This window comes from Pungitius pungitius, chromosome 15 (genome assembly GCF_949316345.1).
Source record: "Pungitius pungitius chromosome 15, fPunPun2.1, whole genome shotgun sequence".
Lineage (NCBI taxonomy): Eukaryota > Metazoa > Chordata > Actinopteri > Perciformes > Gasterosteidae > Pungitius > Pungitius pungitius.
In genome coordinates, this window is record NC_084914.1 from 13310772 (window position 1) to 13332091 (window position 21320).

At 45.3% G+C, this 21320-nt stretch overlaps 1 protein-coding gene across 2 annotated transcripts in view; it reads right to left on the reverse strand.

Annotated features, from left to right (window-relative positions):
- Positions 1 to 12538, reverse strand: part of LOC119209156 (adenylate cyclase type 1-like) — a 30466-nt gene extending 17928 nt beyond the window's left edge. For both annotated transcript variants that reach the window (XM_037458241.2, XM_037458240.2), the window contains exons 1-4: positions 11851 to 12538; positions 8927 to 9076; positions 8528 to 8646; positions 1620 to 1731 (exon numbers count right to left, since the gene is read on the reverse strand). In XM_037458241.2, coding sequence (XP_037314138.1) covers positions 1620 to 1731; positions 8528 to 8646; positions 8927 to 9076; positions 11851 to 12459 — 990 coding nt within the window. In that variant the 5' untranslated portion in view covers positions 12460 to 12538. The remainder of the gene's footprint in view (positions 1 to 1619; positions 1732 to 8527; positions 8647 to 8926; positions 9077 to 11850) is intronic.
- Positions 12539 to 21320: the final 8782 nt, after the last annotated feature.

Sequence of the window (21320 nt, forward strand, 5' to 3'; positions counted from 1 at the left end):
TCCTGGCCCACTTCCCATGCAGCTTGACAAGTCCAAAGAGTGGACAGGTGGTGTGGGGATGGTGCTGGAATGGTATTATGAGATGATGCCCGGTGGCCATGTGGTATCGCCCGCTCCGAGTCTGCAATGATAAGAGTCTGCGTGGCCACAGCGACCACGTATGAGTCACCGGGCCGCGCCACTTCCTGCCAGAGTGGATCAGAGTGAGCGCGGCTTTGGGTCGGGGCAAAGCAGGAACATTTTATGACAAGTTTCACGGCTCAGCTAGCAGCCGAAGCAAAGATCAGACCGATCTATTCAGTAGTAACCCAAAGAACGAGACGGATCCAATCAAAACAGCAACGGATACAGACGCAGCTCAAGATTGCCTTTCTTCTAGCTAAAGTACTTTGGGAGTCGGAAGTGAATCATTTGAAGCTAAATGAATTGCAGCTTCTTTTCAAATTAAAGTGCATTGACTTGTTGACTTCACTTGATTTATAAATGAGACCATCTGTGTGTGTGTGTGTGTGTGTGTGTGTGTGTGTGTGTGTGTGTGTGTGTGTGTGTGTGTGTGTTTACTGCATGCATGGAATCCCAGGACACAACTTTCAGTAAGACAAAGACAGCTTGCAGATGTCATGCAAAACAGTAGGAAAATCAACCGTTTCGAGACTAATTGGAGTGGGAATGATAACAAGTCCAATTGAGACTCACTTTTGAGTCTGTTTTAATTTTGTGCACGTAAAAAAAAAAAGTTAAAAATAGAAGCTCCTAACACAGCCAACCTTCTATGAAAGCAAAAAAAGGGTTAGTTGTAATCCCGTGGATTAATGGATTTGACAAGGGCATGTGCCTACTGTAAGTGATAGAGGCCAGATTACATGTAGATAAGGCTGTAGACGGGCGATCTGCGGGGACTCGTGTGCCTTCTCACCAAACTAAATATGTGTCAACCAAATTCACAGTGCTGAAGATATCCCACTTGTCCCGGAGCTCTGCTTTGATCCTCATTGCCCCAATTAAAAGCAAAAGCACGTCCAAGTGCCTGTGGAGTTTTTTACTAACAAGTTATTCTGTAACACCAGCACTGATAGCGTCACATTCGAAAGCGACCAGATTAACCACGGCGACGAAACACACACAGTAAAAGTTTAGCCGATTTTCAGCACTGAAATCACAAAGAGCGACATATTGACAGATGGGCGAGCTGCAATCCTTTTTTTTTTACCCTACATGCAAACCCAAGAGAGAGATTGGGACAAGGACAAGTCAGTTGTCCCTTCATTCAGTTTGTTCACACAGCGAGTGACGAGCAGAGGCCAGGTTTAGCCCCGGGTGAATCTGGCCTAGATTAGCGAGGTCTGTCTACTCTTCCTCAAATGAAGCACCGGGTAATCATATTAAGCATCATATGGGCTTCCAGTGTTCCCAGTGACATCATGCTAATCTGGTACAATAGTGGCATGTGCCCCCAGCCTGTGGACAAAGTAGTTCAAACACACACTGACACACACTCACACACACACACACACACACACACACACGGTTTGGACAGAGCACAGGCAGGAGAGCAGCTCCTCAGGCCAGCGGTGGTTGTAATTGAGGGATATTTGTTCGAGGAAGGGAAACAAACTCACCGTTGCAAGCTCATCAAATTTTCCAAAGAGCTCATTTAGCAGCTTAACCAGTTCCTGGGCTGTGCACTGGGAGGCCAAACTGGTGAAACCGACTATATCAGCAAACAGGATGCTGTGACGGAAAGAGAAAGAAAAGCTTTTCAGTCAAAGCAGGTTATTTATAGCAGCATGTATGAAGGAGAGAAAGAAAAAGATTATTGGATGCCTGATCAGATTAGCTCTCTGGTTTTTGTAAATTACATCTAAGAAGCCTGAGCTTCAAGTCAAATTATCTTTTGCTAATGTTTTTACAGGGAGCTAATTCAACTAAAAAAAATTCAAATTAATGACCTGCAGCAACACAAAAAAATGAATAAAAGGAGAGAGCAGGAGGGAGTGCGCTCCGCTCTCTAACCAGCAGAGCCGAGCGACTCGAAATAGAAGCAGGAGCATTCTCATGGGGATCAAGGTGGATGCATGTCCTGTGAGGAACTAGTGAACCGCCATTCGGGGATCTGTTGCAACCATCGAGGCGCCGTCACCTCATGCGGGGAACTTGTATTCCCTTTTCTCCGTCGGCACATAGATCGGAGCGGGCTCGGGGGTTTGGAATTAAACTGAAACACAAACTAAAACACAAAGAGGTATGTGGAATCAGCATGTTTGTTTTTACCTACGTGTTGATTTGGATCGCAATGACCAAAAAAAAGTAAGGAACGGAATGACTAATTTACTCCTCTCCTGTGACAGCACCTCCCACGTGAATTCTCTCCAGGTGGCATGGATCCTGGGTTGCGACTGTCGGTGCTGTAATGCAATTGGTCCAGCATCTGTGTAGGCGGGCACTAAAATAGTTATTGATATCACCGCAGTTCCAACAGCCACACAAGCAGTTAACTGGTTGGGGGGCCTAATGTGGTTCGCCGCCTCTTTTAGTGCCATCTGCGATTCGAGGGCTTTGTGTGTTGCTCAGTGACTCTGCGTGTCGGTTGCTCCGAGTCCTCGTTGGAATCACAGTGTGGTTTCTTTGTGTTGCTGCGCGGCTTCACAGCCCGATCACCTGCCGTCATCACCGCTGGACCAGAAAAGAAGCAGTGAAAGAGCTGCTGAGGGAGTAGCATGAACCAAAACTAACGTCAAGTGGGAAGCGGTGCTGCCGCGATATGAGGAGATGAGAAGAAGTCGATATGGTCACTTTGATGTCACCCGTGGGTTTCTGGAGCAGCGCATTGAGGCCTCAAGTTCATTTCTGAGACCAGAACCGCAACACATAACACAGAGGAAAACGGGTTGTAGTATAACGCCAAAACATGGAAAAAGCAGTGGTAGCCACCTGTCAGTCACAAGGTGACCCCACCCCAACGCATACCCAGACTTCAAATGGACAATAATGTACTAACTAGATGAATGCCGTTTTTAATAGTTGAAACTGGAGATTTAAACTCATAAACTCATAAACTCATATTTACAATGTTTACTGAGGTAATAAATCAAATGTTAAGTCGTCTTCATTTTCTGACTTCAGACATCTATGCACTTAATTAGAAGGAATACAGGCTTAAGGCACTTCTCAAGCTCGGAGGTTGCTGCCTGGTTGTTAGCAAGTGAGCACTGTCCATCCTGACAGTGTTCCTGCAAATGTGTCCAAACACAATGAGGCACAAAAGCTCTGATAATTTAAACATTAGGTTCCAATGGAAGGGAGAGATTATTTTCAGTTTCTATACCCTAGGAAGTTTTTGTCTGGGCCTTCATTGATTTGTGCTTATCTTGTTGATCATGTTTCATGGACAGTTGACAACAGGCCTTAACGGTCACTTTCTTACGGTCATAGAACGTTGTCTGTCCGGTCCAACATGCATGTCCGCGCCTCTCGCCTGCGTGTGGGGTTGGTGTTTTCACAACATGACAGAGTGCATATACCCATCGAAAATATAGTGCCTGACTGCAGCCGAACCCTGTTCATTGTGTGCAGGGAGCTGAGCTGGATAAACAACAAATTGAGTTTGATGTCCAGTGATTTAATCTCTCAAATTTACCCAACAATATCTGTTTCATGCCGGCTCCGGTTTCCAACACTGTTACTTGTAAACTGCTTTGAACAGTCGTTTTAAACGTTTAATAGCTGATTATAATTTGCACCCGATTGTTTCATGACCAGAATATGTAACCTTAAGCTGTCAAGCTGATTGTAGAATGAATTATCATTTTACAGTCCCACCCTTCAGTAAAGTAGTAGTAGTAATAGTAAGTAACGACTCCTGGAAATATAGGCGTCTTCTAAAGGAAACTGTTTATTTTATTTTTGCAGATGTGTGAGGAGAGGAAGTTTGCAAGCTGCACTATGAAATCCTGTTGTCGTATTTAGAGCCGATCACCTGTCATTCCTGTGTTTCTTTACGTAGACTGAACTATGCAAATCATTTCAGAGCTCTGCTTTTAAAAATAGCATCTCTCTCTCTCTCTCTCTCTCTCTCTCTCTCTCTCTCATGTAATAATATTACACAGGCGAGATGGAAGCCGTGCACACACACATCTTATGACTTTCCCCGGTGTGCTTGCTATCAGAATCCTGCAATGTGACCGAGCACATGTGTCAGCTCATGTCTGGTCCATGATATCTGCCTCGCTGCTGCAGCAGGCTGTGCCCTTTCCACCATCCTCATGATGACTGCAAATCTTACATTCAAGTGCTCTTTTGCAAGACTGCGTTGTGTAAATCGGCTTTAATGCTTTCAAGTGCACGTCCCTCAAAAAGGCAAAAAGAAACACCAGAAGAATGGCAGCAGAATAAAAGTAGACTGGAAGCTGATGAATGGATTATGTGATAATATACAGAATCGGGGATAAGCTACAGGCTATGAGTCCATTCCTTCAATAAGTAGTTTGGCTGTGTTTGTGAAGGAGGATTTAGGCATAAATGTATTTAACCGGCAAACAAGGGTTTGATGTATTTTTCTGGAAACGAAGTCGAAGGAACCACTTCCACACCTGCCGTGTGGCTGATTTGGTCTGGACCAGGGGTCTATATGGATAAATGTAATCAGTATTATCATACGTGCACCAACGTGGGGAGATCAAGCAACACGGTAATGCTTCTGACATGCTTCTGTGTATGTATTTATGTTCTTTGATTAATCATTTGCTCTAAATCAACAACATGTTGTCATGAATGATGGTGGAGACGGGGCTAGACCAAAGCCCCTTTGCACGCTCCCAGATGACATGTGAAAACACATGAGGGGGGGAAAACACGCGCACGAGGCGTGCTCACAGTTTGAAATGGAGGACTGAGCTTGACTTATTAACTAGGGAAAATACCCGAGCGGAAATGCTTGTGAGGCCTTAAATATCAATAAGTGAACAGACATCCCGATCGGTGTAGATAGATTCATTTGGAAGCTTACCCTTTTGCTATTGTTTATTAAAAACACAGCTGCTATCATAAAATGGCATTGTTAGCTTCCGAACCCTCAAAGCGAGACCCGCCTTTTAAGGCTGGGGTTTGATTGACAGCTTTCCCATCAGCCGGAGTAAACCGCACCAACTGATTAAATGCAGCGTTTTCTCACAGCTTGTGGCGCGTGGCGGTGCACGAGGCATATAGCAGGGAGAATCCCATCCAGTTTATCATCCCTTCCCGTGACCCGCTGTGAACTGCGCCTCAGTTAGTTTTGACCTTGTTTACCTCATTCAAACCACATGCAGACCAGTCTCCACTTTGATGTAAGGCCTGACCGCACAAGGGGCCTGTGTTCCGTACAAAGGTAATATCTCTCTGAAATTTCCCTGTTTGTCTGTAGCCATGATTGAGGCAAAAAGGCCCCAACAATGTTCTTTAAAAATAAAAAAGTGATATATATATATGCCATGATTATTATGTTAGTAACTGCATATTCAAATGTTTATGATTAAATATTTCATTCCAACGCGAGGATGTCGTTCCTCATCCTGCATGTACATAAACCCGGGGAAACAGAAGCTTGCTTGGTAATAAGGAACAAACGTGTGGGAGAACAGGCAGACTAAATCATAAAGCTAAGCATGAACGTTGACAGCATCCTCAGAATTCAGCTAATAACACACACGGGCTTATTTTCACCAACAACTGCCTATGTTTTGCTATACATCTCTACAAAGCATGATTTCCACTGTGTTTAAACAACCCCGTTTAATATATACACGCGTGTTTCCAGAGGCATTGGACTAAGAATACATTTCAGTGAGAAATCTCAGACCTGGGAGGCACTCGTGCTTTTATGCGTTGGATCACTGAGAAGCACAGGGATCGCAGACGTGGAGCCCCCGTATCTGATTTTCAATGTCCTTCGGCAGAACCTTCAAAACAAACGCTGCAGCACTGCTGGCAACAGCGAGGAGTTAGTCCAACCCCACTGTGCCGTTATCACTGCACTACACTCACTGCTCAAAGTCAAAACATCCACATCCCCGACTCCAGCCACAGCGGCTAAAGCCCAACGACTCAAACGATTAATACAAACATCATTTTACCTCTGGTAACAACAGCTTGTCGTATAATATCGTCTAATTCGACCTCCCTCACACCCTCGTCCATTGTTTGCTCTCTGATGGCACATATTCGCGGAAAGTTATTCCCTCAATTATCTCTCATTCCCCCCCCCCCCCCCCGTGGGAGGCATTACCGATGCTATTTTGGCAGACGCCGTATGGATTTAATCACGTAGCAGAAGACACCAGCTAACTCAAGGGTTAACATTGGATGGGTCCCTCCGGAGCCGAAGTATGTGGGCTGTGTATGTGCTGACGTCGGGCCAATAAAGAGGCCGCCGCAGACGGGTGTGCGGGATGCTTACAGCACACTTTGCGAGGATAAAGTGTAACTTCGTTGCGATGGTGTGAGTGAGCCTCATCCGGTCTATTTGGTAAAGGGGATGCCTTCATTGGTGGGAATTTGTCTTTAACGAGCTGTGTTCGCTATATGTGTGTGGGGGCGTGGAATGAAATGTTGGATGTGCTAGTGAGTTACTAAGCCAAGAGTGGGGAAGACGCGCGTCGTACTGCATTATGTAAGGGATGACACGACGGAAAGCGCTTTGATTAAAAGAGCAATGCGATATTAAAAGATGCATGCTCGAAAGTTACAGTGTTATTTTCACATTATTAATTATATAAAGTAATAACAACCCTGTGACTTGGTCAACTAGGAAAGGATACAGAATGAAATATTGTAAAATGAATGTCTTTGCATTTGGTGATCTTTGTTGTTTTGAGCCAGCGGCATTTTTTGTACATACGATCGTCACATCAGTTACTATACTATAACCTTCCAAACAATGAAAGTGTATGTCAACATATTATGTTAAACAAACTTCAGGTTTGTTCCTTTGAAGCCGTGCTTTCTCTTTTTTCTATGAGTGATTGCTGCAATATCCCCGTGGCGGGATTTTAATCAGATCAAATACTGCAGTCTCAGAGCATAATGAAGAAAACCAAGAGTACATTGTGCGCCACACTGTTTACTTTCTAATTACGGTCCACCCAAATCACATAAATCATGTCTGCATCCAGTCTAGATCGCTCTCAAAGGGGAGGCGCTATCTGAAGGAGTTCAGGGCACAGAAGCAATCAGCCGAGCCCCACCGAGATGTGTCCATATTTAACCACCGCGCGCACTCACGCCGTTATGCAACAAGAATTTAGTCTCCATTGCATTTAATCCCCTGTAGCAACGTAATCCCGGGGCTAAGCAAACCCCTCTCCTCAAGCCTCCCTGCTGCTCAGAGAAACACAGAGGGTAGGAGAAGGACGCGACAAAAGGAAACAAGGGAAGGCGTAGCGGTAGGACGGAGATTTCAGGCGGGAGATAAAAAGGAGAACGTCGTGGTTTAAACATAAAAGGTCGAAAGGTCGACCCTCAGCCGACTGCAGCCGCAGGAGAGGAAGGCAGGTTTTGACTGCAGACTGCAGATTTGGTGCATTCAATGCTCTGAAGTAGTTGTACTTTACCTCAGTATTTACATTTAGGTCATGTCCACTCCATTTAAGGCCCTGTAGGAGAGACCTGTGTTTGATACGTCACAACTTTCTGTTATGCACGTGGGATTGAAAACATACAAAGGTCATCCTCTAAACAGCAGGACGATCAGAGCCCCTTTCATGTTAGATTCGATGTTGTAAGTATAGCTACAAGCATCGGAACGGCACAGCCATTCGGATGCTGGACAAGTGCTAGATGGGTCTCCTTCTCACCAAGAATTGCCTGAGAAGAAAATGTCTTTCTCAATATTTTCCAGTGGGCACCCTAACTCTGCAAGCCTTATTTCCTCTGGGGGCTGCCAAGATCTGATGGCCTAGAAGTTGGCATATGCACCAGGGGCAAATTGGCAATAGCGCAGCACAAATATGACCATATTTGGATTAGTTCGTTGTAGCCCATAAATCATTTCTCCATCAAAATTTGTCACCCGTATTAAACAATTGGAAAGCGTCTTTGAATTCCTTGTTCAAGCGAGTGAGTCGGGGGGCTCACCCTTGATATTCACTGTGAATAATTCAATATTTCAGTACTGCAGCCTGGGGCCGTGTTAATGCTTCAGGACACTGTTGGGTCAGATCACACCACTTTTCATAGCTCTCCGTGTTATTTTGACATGTTTGTTCAAGTTATTCAGTTCTCCTTTATTTCTTGGCTTGCACCACAATGCATTGGGACAACTTTTATTCTTCCGTTGCAGCTGGAAAGTCTCACATCAGAATCAGAAGCCACTTATTGCCCTGTATGTTACACATATATGAATTTGACTTGGTGAATTGGTGCAATATAATAAGATAAGATATAAGGAGAATGTAGTAACTCCTCGAGTGCCGTTGGTTAAATGAATCCAAGAGGGATTTAATTACCAACGGGATTGGTCTGCGGTTGGGTTTTGTCGATGTGAGGATCCTACCTGACATTGTCGTGTCGCTGGATGTAGATTTTGTGAAAGATCCTTTCTGGGGGCTTGAGGAAATCCTCTTTCATCTCCATAGCTACGTTTCTGGGCAACAGACTCATTAGCAGGCGCTCCTGCATTTGAGGGTGTGTGTGCGTGTGTGTGTGTGAACAGAATGGGAGGGAGAGAGCAGATCAAGTAAGTTCAAATATACATTTATACAATCAAACACAGCAAAGTTATTTTAAGACAAAGTGTTAGAAGCAACTAGAAATGTGCCAGACAAAAAGGTATGAAATCGAGGCAAAATGAATAATGTGTCAAAATGATTCGCGGCACAGGAGTTGGGGGGGGGGGTAAACACATGCACATCTAATTTTATCCATAGTTTCAGCAATGCACAGGTGCCTGTACCTGTTTCTCGTTCTCGTCCTCCATGCGGAGTCTCTCTTCAATGCAGTTGCGAGCCTGCAGGAAGGCCTTCCTCTGGGCTCGTTCTGTCAGGATGCGCACAAACAGCCCTGACAGGTTGACACTAGTGAACAGCACTGTGTTGGCAACTAACTGCAAGCAGAAGACAAAACCCCAGAAAGGATCATGAAACACGCCGTGTAAAATGAAATGCTAGAGCTGTTGAAGGCACGTGCGGCTTTAGGGAACCCGTAAGAGAACGATTGGATTGGTAATCTTAGTTCGTGATGTTGGCAAACAGTACATTCTTATTTGTTTGTATTTTGTAAAAAAAGACAAACTACACTATGAAATCTGTCCCGTAAATTATTTGTTGACATTTGTGTCATTACCTTTTTAGAGTTTTAGAGAGAGACGTTGATATTTATTTTTCATTTGATATTAATATTATTTAAGTTCTTTGTATTGTTTTTATGATTAATTACATTTAAGAGACTTTGAAGAGAGGAAAAATAACGTTGTGCTGAATAATTAAAGTGACTGTGATGCTTGTCATTAGTTGCAGTACACACACTGTACGTTTTATCCTCCATGGTGGTGGGGCCAGACATTTTTCTATTTAGGAGGCGCCGACATTAAGGCGTGCGAGAGCCCGTGCTCTGGTTCATCCATCACAGCCGACGCACAGCTGCTTGACTACTTCAACCTTGTCCTGGACACCAAGAAAATAAAATTAGTCTTTTTTTCTTTTTTCTCCACAACTTAGGTCAGCTGGCCATGACTGTAAACAAACCAAACAAGATCTACCTGCAGTGTGCACCAGCAAGCTGTTCCCCTCAGCAGTGGTTGTACATTCACAAGATTAAAGGAACTCAATCTGTTCACATAGCCCCCCTTGACCATTAATCACAAGGGTTTTTCACAGCATACTTTTACCGACAACATATAACAACTTGTTTCACACGTCACTTTTGAAAGATATATGTTAAAGGTTGTCATAAAGTACTCTCAATTTGAACAAACTTCCATTGCCACAGATGCCACTTGTTTCCCGGTCCAATTAATAATGGATTGAGTTTTTAGAAGCAGCAGTCCGTCTTTGTGCTTGGAAGCAGCGCTGGCAAACGTCAACATGTTCAAAAGGTGCTCACGTTACTTCACAGACTCCAGTAAGTAAATGTAGACGTCTGAAATGGCAATGAGAACACTCCTCTGCCTGCCTACAGTGGCAAACCCCAACAACTGACCATAATGTGCTTTACTGAAGAAGAAATCTACAATGGCATAAATTATGTAAAATAAAACATTTCCATTATGTAAATCTGTAGCATTATGCAATACTGCTTTCGTTTAATAAGCGGGCTATCGCTGCTTGGTTTAATGTTAATGGGCGGCATAAAAACAAACTCTCCGAGACATGTTAGACTGTTAATAGCCGACACTATAGTTGTATTTCACAAACGTGCTCTGGATGTAATATAAGGGTTGTTCACTGTCCAACCCAAGCTTTATCTAGACATGCAAGGTCATAAACAATTGCCATGTGACATTTTATTACTCCCAACTCGCTGTTGCACCAATACAATGGGGCAATGAACAGAAAAAGAGTAATAGCTGAAGAGTATGGGGGGTAATAATGTCTTATTTTTCAATTCACTTCCGCCGCTTTCTCCAGTAATAAGATATTTCAGGTAGAATGAGCCGTAGGCCGGGGGGCCAGGGACCTACGGGGGCCAGGGTGACCGGTTCAGGCCCAGGGCCACGCGAGGTCATACCACACAGCTCATCTCTAAGCTTAATGGATTAGCCATCTCTGGTAGTACAGCTAGCTCTGTCCTTCACATGGCAGTGCAGGTATCTGCCTATACGCAGGCGGGTACAATCTCCCCCGCAAATACACTGTCATCAGGCGAGGGCGCCATGAACTGATCACGTCTCAATCATGCTTCCCACCAAATGCACACTCTTTGTGTCACATGCTCCACGAAGGAGGCAGACTTGTTGAACCTCCACCACCACCACCACCACCTCCCCTGGAGGGGTTTGACTGATGTTACATGTCTTCTCTTCTCACCCCTAATGAGAGTCAGACAGAAGAGTGAGTATTGTGATGGTGTAGAAGGAAAAGAAAAAATAGATGCAAAGAAATGAACGCTCACAGAGCGGGTGCACTGATTTCTATTTCGGCGCGGGAATAACATGAATGTCTGTGCCCTCTTTTTCCGTAACTGAAGCATACAGTATAGTGGTGTGTCTGTGTGACAGAGTGTGTGTGTGTGTGTGTGTGTGTCCCGCTGTTTGCCCCATTTCTTGTGCTAGCAGGATGTGACTCTGGTTCTTCATTCCCAGGCGGTTCCTTTGGGCCTGAATCACATCCCCAGGGAAACAGTCATGGACAAGCAGACCGTTTGGCTCATTCCTTTTTCTTCCTCTGCTTGTTTGTTTTTCTTTTTCGGGGCCTACGGGTACGTCACCACAGCTACAGTACATCAGTATTTCTTAACTTTTGTAAATGATATGTAAACTTATTTCAAGGGGTGAAGCTAAAAAAAAGTGACTAACGAGCTATATTCATTAACTGGTCTCAGTTTGTGCTTTTCCACTGGATCAAGTCTTCTTATAGCTCAGAGGCTGAGCTGCCATGAGTTAGGTTTTTGGTTTGTGGGGGACCGGGAGACGTGGCGGAGTTGGAACCAAGACTTATACTTATTCAAATTATATTTTTGTTGCTCTTAATGTTTCAGAACTACACTTTTTTTTTTATCAAACCCGATCAAACGCTTGAGCGATGCCCATCAAGCTTTATGGCGGGGAGCTGTCCTCGGTGCTGAACTTGGTTCCACATCACACCCCCAACATGCACACAAACCAAAGGAGATAGCACAGCGGGAATAGAGCACATGTTATATTCAGAGATAAATACGCACCGTTCTCCACAGTGTCTGTGTTTTCGCCGTGACAGAAGTGGCGGTCACAATCAAATGCGAGATGGAGACCATTATTCCAAACACGACCGCCAGCAGCGTCCGCACAGGTAGGAGCGCGTAGGCGACGAAGGTGACCAGGATGAGCTGCCACACGCCCTGCTCCGGGGACGATGGCGGCTCCATGCCCATCGCGCCCAGCGAGAAGGGACAACAGAGGAAGGAGAAAGTGAAGCCGAAGAGCAGCGCCAGGTTGACGATCTGTTGGAGCTGAGTCACCTGCAGGTACTTGACGTTCGTCACGATGAACAGGGAGACGAATACGACACAGTGGACCGGATGGGACCCCTTGGAGATCGTGAGGCTGGGTCCGGACAGCAACTCCACCACGGCCAGCGTCGAGGACATGAAGATGAGCACGGCCAGGGCTTTGAGAGTGGACGTCTGCTCCAGCTTCAGGTTATAGTTCTGGAAGAGGGACTCGAGCTCCTTGCAGTCGAACTCGTCCTCGCACGCGATGGTGGTCAAGGGGACGCCCGTCGGACAGCGACTTCTCTTCCGCCTGGTTTTGACTTTCTGAAACGGTATTTCCTCCATGTCAGTGCCATTCATAAACTGAATACCTGCTCACGGCTCGGGTCGAACGGAAGAGCGGATCCCACACCGACGCAGACCGCAGGGGGGGGGGGGGGGGGGGTGGACGCGCACAGGACAGCCGGCTGGAGGCAGAGCGTCCCAGATATAACCGGAGAGCTGGCCGGTGGCCGCAGACGCGGTGCACACTATCCACAGGTTGAGTAGTGTTGCTCGGAGGAGAGATCCGCTACGAGTGAAACCTTCATGTCCCAGCTGTATTTTCCATGCAATCTGCAAAAATATGTATATGTTTATATATATATATATATCTATAGCAGTCGTTTGCGCGCCACACGAAGCGCAGCGCACGCGACGTCTAGTTGAGATGGTAAAAGCTTCTTTCTTCTTTTTTTGTTGCAAGGCTCAGATAGGATCACGCCTGCGCATTATGAGGTGTAGATAAGACAGGTCTCAGCCACTCAACACAGTCAAGACGATGTGACTGGTGCGGCTGCAGAGCTAATGTGACAGAGCAGTTCATCATGCATAATGCCCTTTTCTATTCCACCTACACGTTATGACACGTTTTCTTCATTAGAGACTGCGCAATCTATATGTTTTTTTCTTCTTTTTGGCATAAATTGATCCATTTATGCTCTTGCTTTCCCCGTCTCCACCACTCACACACAAACGCACAAAAGGAGGAGGGGGAGATGCTGAATTGAAAACTGTAGTAGCCAATGCTTTCAGCCGGTGATTCATGAAATTCACTGTGGGCTGGCAGCTCCACTGTGTTTGTTTACATACACATACATGAGGGATAACATGCTTGCATGCCATTCATCATATGAATTCTTATTTTATATTGGTTTGCCAAGGAGGCAGCCACCCTCACCATCGGCACCCTCTTGGCATTCAGGGGGCTGCGCCTCATTCATTACTAGGGGAAGATTAGTCATCCATCACAGGGCTGCCGTCGCCATGACCCGTCCATGCCAGGCAGGGTGTGAGAAAGTGACAGATGGATGGCCCTTGCCAAAGTCCAGCACTCCACCGTGCTAGTAGGACACTCGCGTGCCTTCTGTTATCTCCTCTCTCGATGTCTCTCTCTAGCATGTTCCTCGGCAGATGACAAAATTTAAAGACAACTTCGCTCTGCATGAAATAAGACATTTGAAAAGAGCTGAGTTCAAAAGGCTTGAGCGAGTCAACGCCGTATACCTGAAACGGGAGATTACTCGATTAGCCCGTGTAATGAGCTCTGATGGAAAACTGCTGAAAATCGCTTTGATATTTGTGCTTTTTGTAACACTTTATGCAGCAACGACTCGAAATACAATCCATCCAATCGGTGACACGTATTATTACTTCCAAACTTTTCAAAACGCTTGACGCCACGCTAAATGTTTTGTTGGGACACTGTTGTGTCCATGGGGCCTTCGCTGCTCCTCTCAGAGGAGATGCCATTGCTCTCCGGCTGATCTTCTGTCAGTATTTTACTATTGTCACTGTCTATTGGCTGGCACACAAACACTGCTGCAGTTAGTCAGTGACGAGGTTGCTTTAACGAGTCCAAAGGGATATGCAAAAGGAACAAAACAGCGCTGGCATTGATAGTCTGTTTACCCGAGTGTAATTAATCTGGCATTGATCTTCCGCCATCGCCCTGATCAATTGTTCAATATTCCTTGTGCAGAAGGCTACCTCTTAAATTAAACTTAGTAATCAGTGGGGCCGATTTTCCATTTTGTAAGACATCCCACATTCCTTTGATGCAAATGTATAAAAACTGTGCATGATGAAAGTCTGCCATTCAGTTCATTCATGTATCTGAACAGGCCAGTTGTTGTTTTACCTGCGGTTGAATGGGATGGGTTGTCCAAAATACATATGTTGCTAAATGTTGTTTTTTTTCACTTCGATATTTCTATTATCTGTATTCACTTATTTGTTGGATTGGTCAGAGACATTTTTTTTAACTCTTCTTCATGTCTGGAACATTGGAGCTGACTTTGACTTTTGATTGACGGATGCTTTCTTTATCTTCATGCGATATTTCCAGCGGGACCCTCTTGGCCTCTGTGTGGCCAGGTACATTGGAAACACGGGGGGGCGGGGGGAGCTGAGGCGTCGTGCACGACAAAAGTGTAATTCACTCCGCTATTGATGGCCTCAGGTGTCAGTGCACGATCAGACTCTGCCGGCCCTCATCTTCTGAGAATAAAGAGAGGTCTTGTGGGAGTTCAGCACTCCAAGGCCGGCGGACAAGGAGACGGCGTCCCGCCTCTGCGCTGCGCACCTCTCTGCCAAAACAACGTCTCCTCTTCCTCTGCCTCTGCCTGTCTATTCCTGTCTCTTGCTCTTTCATTACACATTAAAAAAAAACTCTGAAAGACATAAAACAGCTGAACATCTGAAGTGGCGCTCAACAGATGAATATGTATCTGACATATTTACATTGCAAAATAATGTTGTTTGAATAACAGCTTGATGACTCAACAGCTTGAGCTTGCCTGAGCAATTAAATTCCTCCCCGCCACATGGCTGATGCACATAAAGGATCTTGCCTTCTACCAAATTTGTCTCGTGTCGGGCCGATGTGTCGTTTGAGCAGTGAGAAATACCTCGTTCCCTCTCAAAAAGAGACATACACAGCTTTTAGTTCTCCTGCCGGTGGAGGTCTCTGTGTCTGAAGACTGATCACTACACAAACACAAACTCACACACGCACCCACACAGCATCGGTCCGGTTGAGGAGACGGACGATGGGATAAAAAGCCTCCAAAGAACTTCCTCAGAGCTGCTACCTCCGTCTGAACACCGCTGCACACTCGCTGTTGTCTAGTTATCATCTGTGATGATAGCAGAAGGCAAGTCCCACCAGTGTCCATGATTACTGGTCTTATAATCACAGACACATTGGCTTAACACCAGCAAATGAAACCGCCAAGCCAGGCCCAAGAGGGATGTTGTGAATTAGCTAATGTCAGCCTTAATTAAAATGTGCTGAGAAACCAAATGCCTTCTTTCAGTCAGGTGTGCTGCTCCGGGCGTCGGTTGAGAAACGCCTCCGTCTCGGAGGGATAAGAAATGATGGAGAACACTGTGAGGAATGAGACCTTAATTTATATAAATTTGTTTTTTACATTCAGACCTTTACTTGTGAAATAAAACAGAAAGAATAAATCAAATGCGGCCACAATTCCGCTATTTTCACATAAACTTAAAAGAAATGAATCCCATTGCAGCCTTGAGCAAGAGTGCAGAGCTCCATCTGTCAGGGCTGAAAATGTAATGCACACATAATTACCAAATCAAAACTGGACTCGGGGAAACAACCCACAAGCTTTCACTTCATGCAGAAGGAGTTTCCCCTTCTGCAAAACACGTCCACAGCCATGGATAAATGCAAAGCTTCATTAATAATATGGAGCGTGTTGATGCACTTCTCAGTTTTGTCCAAACAATTTCACTGGACAGGTTCGGACCGTATATTTTAAACTTCACACAAAAAAGGTCCGATCTGACATGGTTCAGCGGCTTGCAGATATTGCTTGAAGCAGTTGTTTATGACATCAAAGGTGCTCAATACAGCGGCAAAAATAAATGAGCTATTTAATGATTAGTGGAGTAACGCCCATGGGCAGTCCCTCTCCTTTGGTGTGTGTCGTTATCCTTCTCTCTCTCTTTGATTTGTTTACATAGCCGGGCCGACCTTGCGTGCCCTTTAGCGTATGCTAGTGCATGAGAGTGTGTCCCCCGCACTGGTTAGCTCATCATTCCGCTCACATGGCCGTTACCGGTGATAACGCTGCCGCCAAAAACATTGAACGCACCCCCCCCACCCCCCCCAGGATTGTCTCCTGCGTTTGCACCGCTAGCGCTTTTGGCACCGTTAGCGCCTAGATGCTGGCTTAGCCGTCAGAATGTTGGGAGCAGGTGTCAAGGGATGATTAATGGAAATACACAATTTATTTTGGAGTCCTTCCTAAATATTTAGCAATGTTCCCTTCTAATATTATGTGTTAAAGGTTAAACTGAGAGCTGGAGGCAAAATTCTGCATGAAGAAACATGCTTGTTTGAAGTATACTGACTCAGTTAAAAGCTATATTTGCTTGACCAACTTGAAACAAAACCTCCTTCCCTTTGGCAGTGATAGGGGGGGTGCATGGTAGGGATTGTTAACAATAATAAAGTATTCCCATCAAATGTCAGACTGATGCAGCACCTTCCTTTCCCTGAACAATAAATATGATCGCTCGCTGACTGCAACCTTTCGCTTATCAAACTGCACATCTCAGGGACTCGTTCAGCGTCTCTTTATTTTACGGACCACACCTCCCGTCTAATCTTCCACTCACATCAGCAACGATAATGAGCTTAACAGCTGCACACATTTGTTTCAACTGCACACACTATGATGGAAAATGAGATTGCGAAGAAAGTCCCAGAGGAGTTTATTTTTCTCTCTGTATTTACTCCTCTTTTTTAAGATATGGATTACTGTTTCAATGCTTCTCGTCCATCATCTCAAATCCTTGTGATGAAGATTTGCTATTTTCGATATATTAAACTCTAGTTTGAATCCAGAGAAGGCTCCTACACCACTAGACACTGTAAAAAGGAAGAAGCAAGGTCAAAGCCTTGTTTACAAAAACAAGAAGTAACCACTGTGGCTGTTTGGCATGTGTCTGTGTGCAAGCTTAGGGTGGATCAATAGGCTTCAGGTGCATGAGATTCAAGAGCAACACACCCCCCCCCCCCCCCTCCCCCCCATTTCCAAAGCTTCTGATAGTTCATGTAATCTGGGAGAGGCAACGTGTGAGTGTGTTTGTTTGTCTGTGCCTTGTCCCCGCCTTCCTCAAAAGCATCACGTGCCCCGAGAGAGGGAGAGAGAGAGAGAGAGAGAGAGAGGGAGAGAGAGAGAGAGAGAGAGAGAGAGAGGGAGAGAGAGAGGGAGAGAGAGAGAGAGAGAGAGGGATGGAGGGATGGAGGGAGGGATGGAGGGATGGAGGGAGGGAGGGAGAGACAGAGAGAGACAAAGCGATAGAGAAGGTGTACACTAATATGGGGCGCCGTTTGTAAAATGTCGCACATTCTAAAAGCCTGCTGTTTTGGTACATTTAGCATTATCATGTGAAAAAAACAGCACGACAATTTTCATGTGTCACTTTTCCTAAATTTAGAGAGAAATTCATGTAAAGATAATGTTTGGCAGTAACACACAGTTGTTAAATAATATACGTTTCATCTAAATGTAAATGTTAAATATATATGCAATATAAATGTTGTATGTTAAATGTTAAATGTAAATGTTTAATGTTCAGTCTACATGTCATTACAATATTTACAAAAATAATATCTTGATAAGATTGACAAGAATTCTGGTCATGGCAGCCCCAAAGTGGACCTAAATCACACACTTAAGTCGATTTGTAAACTGTATATAGCCAGACATTTCCCCTGAAACTGTAATATTTGCACCAAAGTTTTTAATTAAATGAGGAAACACATCTCTCCCTCCTCAGTCATTCATTTATACATTAGTAAAAAACATTGTAATGAGTCATTGATTCCTCAAATTTGCAGCATGGATACATTTTCACGAGCAGCTCTATTCCTGTTGTAGCCATACTGTACATGGGCACTTCCAAAATGTTGCTAATGACATGTATGCGTAATGTATGCATCGGTCATCATATTCTTCCCATTCATTTTGGTTTTATCTTCCAAATTGGTTTGTCTAAATGCTTAAAACCCCACTATCTGAATGCCTGTGTTAAACTCCCCAGAGCCCAGACCTCAGCACTTTACTTCGCGAGTGGAAATAGCCTTGGCAATAGTGTATGTCACAGGGAAGCCTATCTCAAGAGCGGTGGCATTAGAAAGAGAGAGATGGCGGTAGAAATGCGAGACGGGAAAAAAACTGGGGCGGCTCGAGGTGCCCGCCCTGCTGGCTAATAGATGGCTACCCAACGACTATCGAGTGGGTCAGATGAGGTCAGTTAACGAGCACCGACCCAGGGAACAGAGCGGGGCTGATTGGAGGTGCCACTGATGAGACTCGTCAACACTTGGAAGGGCCTGATATTGAATGGTAAGTAGATGTTGAATTTCAAAGACACAAACACCATTCAGCTGGCAGGTTAGGGAGCGGGAGCAAGAGGGGGCGGGGGTGGATTCCTCTTATGTCTGCCGCTGTTCCCGTAGGAGAAAAATACCTTTCAATCAATAAGCGGCAGAAAAGGGCTGCTGGCCCTGATCCTAATTAGTGCAGAGTTAGAGCAGATTAGCCTGCACCTGAGCCTCCAACAACAGCTCCCAATCAGGCTGCCAATGGAAGCACCAGCCTCAGCAGGATTGAGGTTGGGGGAGGAGGGGAGGAGGGGATGAGGGGGGGGGGGGGTGTCTATAACACTTTTTTCTCACATCTTGTTGGTTATTCATCCCATTGTGGGGGATATCAAGCCAGCCATAAACAAGTTAAAGCATCGGAAAAAAACACACTGTAGGGTGTGGACAGGGCGGTCTTAAGGACAGGGCGGTGACCAGTAGCATCGCTACGATGGTTCCCACGGCAACGGAGCAAACCTTTTGGTGTCAAAGCTAAGTCTGCTAAACACAATGGGTTCAAGGAAAGGTTGAGAAGAGGAGACCACAAGAAGATTAGTATCTGTCGCTAGCACTGTGTGTGTGTGTGTGTGTGTGTGTGTGTGTGTGTGTGTGTGTGTGTGTGTGTGTGTGTGTGTGTGTGTTTGTTTTTGTCTGGCGTTGCTTGCACGTGAGGCCAATTCCCCGGCTCCTCTCTAGTGTTGGGAATTGACAGTAGCTATAAATAGAAAATACCTAAGTTGGTGTGGTTCTGTTTTTACCCTAAACCATGCAGCCAAATTTAAACACACCTTTTTTATAATGCAATTGATTTGGGAAGCTCATCAGTGCATTAAAGCACATGTTCAACAGATATTTTGTGTTTGGTTATCATCTGTTTTATACAGATTAAGAAATGAGATATACTGAATATTGTGTACAATCTGTACATTTCTACCAAAAGTACATTCACTCATCATCATCATCATCATCATGGGGAACAAAAAGAGCAAATAAAGTGCCTGCTTGTCTTTTAATGAAGGAATACTCTCCAGTTATGATGTAACCAATGCCTTGCAGCACCCGCGCTTGTTCTTCAGCAACTGCTGTTGTTTTTGTCACGATTAAGTCTGACCCGAATGTGGAACAAGCCTTTTGTTCACTCGCCAGGTACTTGTTGTAAGACATTACATTCACAACGAATGCGTCGATCATCATCATTACATAATCACCATCAATATGTATAATATGGAGTGCAGCTTTTTCTAACGCAGCGCTGTTGATGCCGGCAGCTTGTCTCACCGTATCCTTTATGATGTTGCTGCTTCCGTCCTGGCGTGAGTTTCCCACGGTTCAAAGACTCGACGTGCAAAGGATTTGATCACACCTTCTCGGTTTGATACTTTAGTCCGGTCCAAGTGTAAGAGAATGATGCATGAGCTAATTGGCCATAATGGACACCGTCAACAGGGCCGGGTCTAGGCAGGGGCAAGAGCGGGCCTGGCCCCCTCAAATAAATGTTGTGCCCCCTCAAACTAAATCGACTAAGCACATAAACTAAGCACAACGCCCCCGCAAGATTTGTGGCTGCCCCCTCATACATGCCTGTTGTGTTGTATGTGTGTCTGTGTGATGTCCAAGGCTTCTCAGCGAGCCGGACACAGTTTGGCCTGACATCTCTGCCGCTGTACGTGAAGGAAGACAAATCACACTGGTTCTCACACACACACACACACACACACACACACACACACACATTGTGCTGGCTATTAACTACCACTTTAAGCTTTTTAAAAACAGAGACTCAGTCAAAGAGCAAATATAGCCTCTTTTGTTAAGGGCAACATATGGCTACACACAGGGAGATGACTACTCCCCGTCAATCTACCGCCTCTTTGGAAGAAACAGAGAGATATTTGTAGAGCTGACAACGGTGATGATGGGTGCATTAACCCCATGGTTTTGGGGTCAGAGAGGGAACCTCTCCGCTTTTACTATTTCATCTCCACTGCATTCATGAATGACTTGGGAGAGGAGTTGTCGGCTCTCTGGCAGCCTTGTTCACACCAGCCGCAGATATGACCGTATCAGGCGGCTGAGGTTTCTCCTGAGTGCCTCTCCGTGTACTTTTTCCTCTCCCGATGACAAATGGGACTTAGCCTTTTCCGCTCCTCGAAGGGGAAGCAACGGTAATAGAAGAGGAAATGAGGAAATCTAATCATGACAACGATGCTGATGATGTGATAACACACGTTGACAAATGGACATACTTTGTGGACAGACTGAAGGATTTGATTTGGATGCGAAGTGTCGAGCCGAATAGGCAAATTGTGAGGAGGCCACAGTGAAGACGGAACGAGACGCGTGAGGTGGTGGGGAGACGGTTCTCCAGAGCGGATGAATGTGAGATGAGCCCGCTCTGGGTGATGCTCCTTAGATACTAACAATGAATATCGTGTGCGTGTGTGTGTGTGTTGTTCTCCCTTGCTTTCTCTCTCTCTCAATAATTCCTCTATGCCTATCAGTACATTATCATAGCCCCGTCTAATGAACAAAGCCTTTCCACGGCTAATTTGAATAACTTGGCCCTCGTCTCCGTCATCTCCACCCTGGTAACATAACCACGTTAGACCAGTCAGTCGATAAAGATGAACCATGTTTCAGAGTCTGATGCACTAGGCCACAAAGTGTTCTCTCAGGGGGGGGTTCTGGACCCCACATGGAGTCGCCAGATGAATACATCTTTGCCCTTTTGCCTGGTCAATTATTGGGTAAAAGTCACTCTTTGGTTGAGCTGGTGGACAGA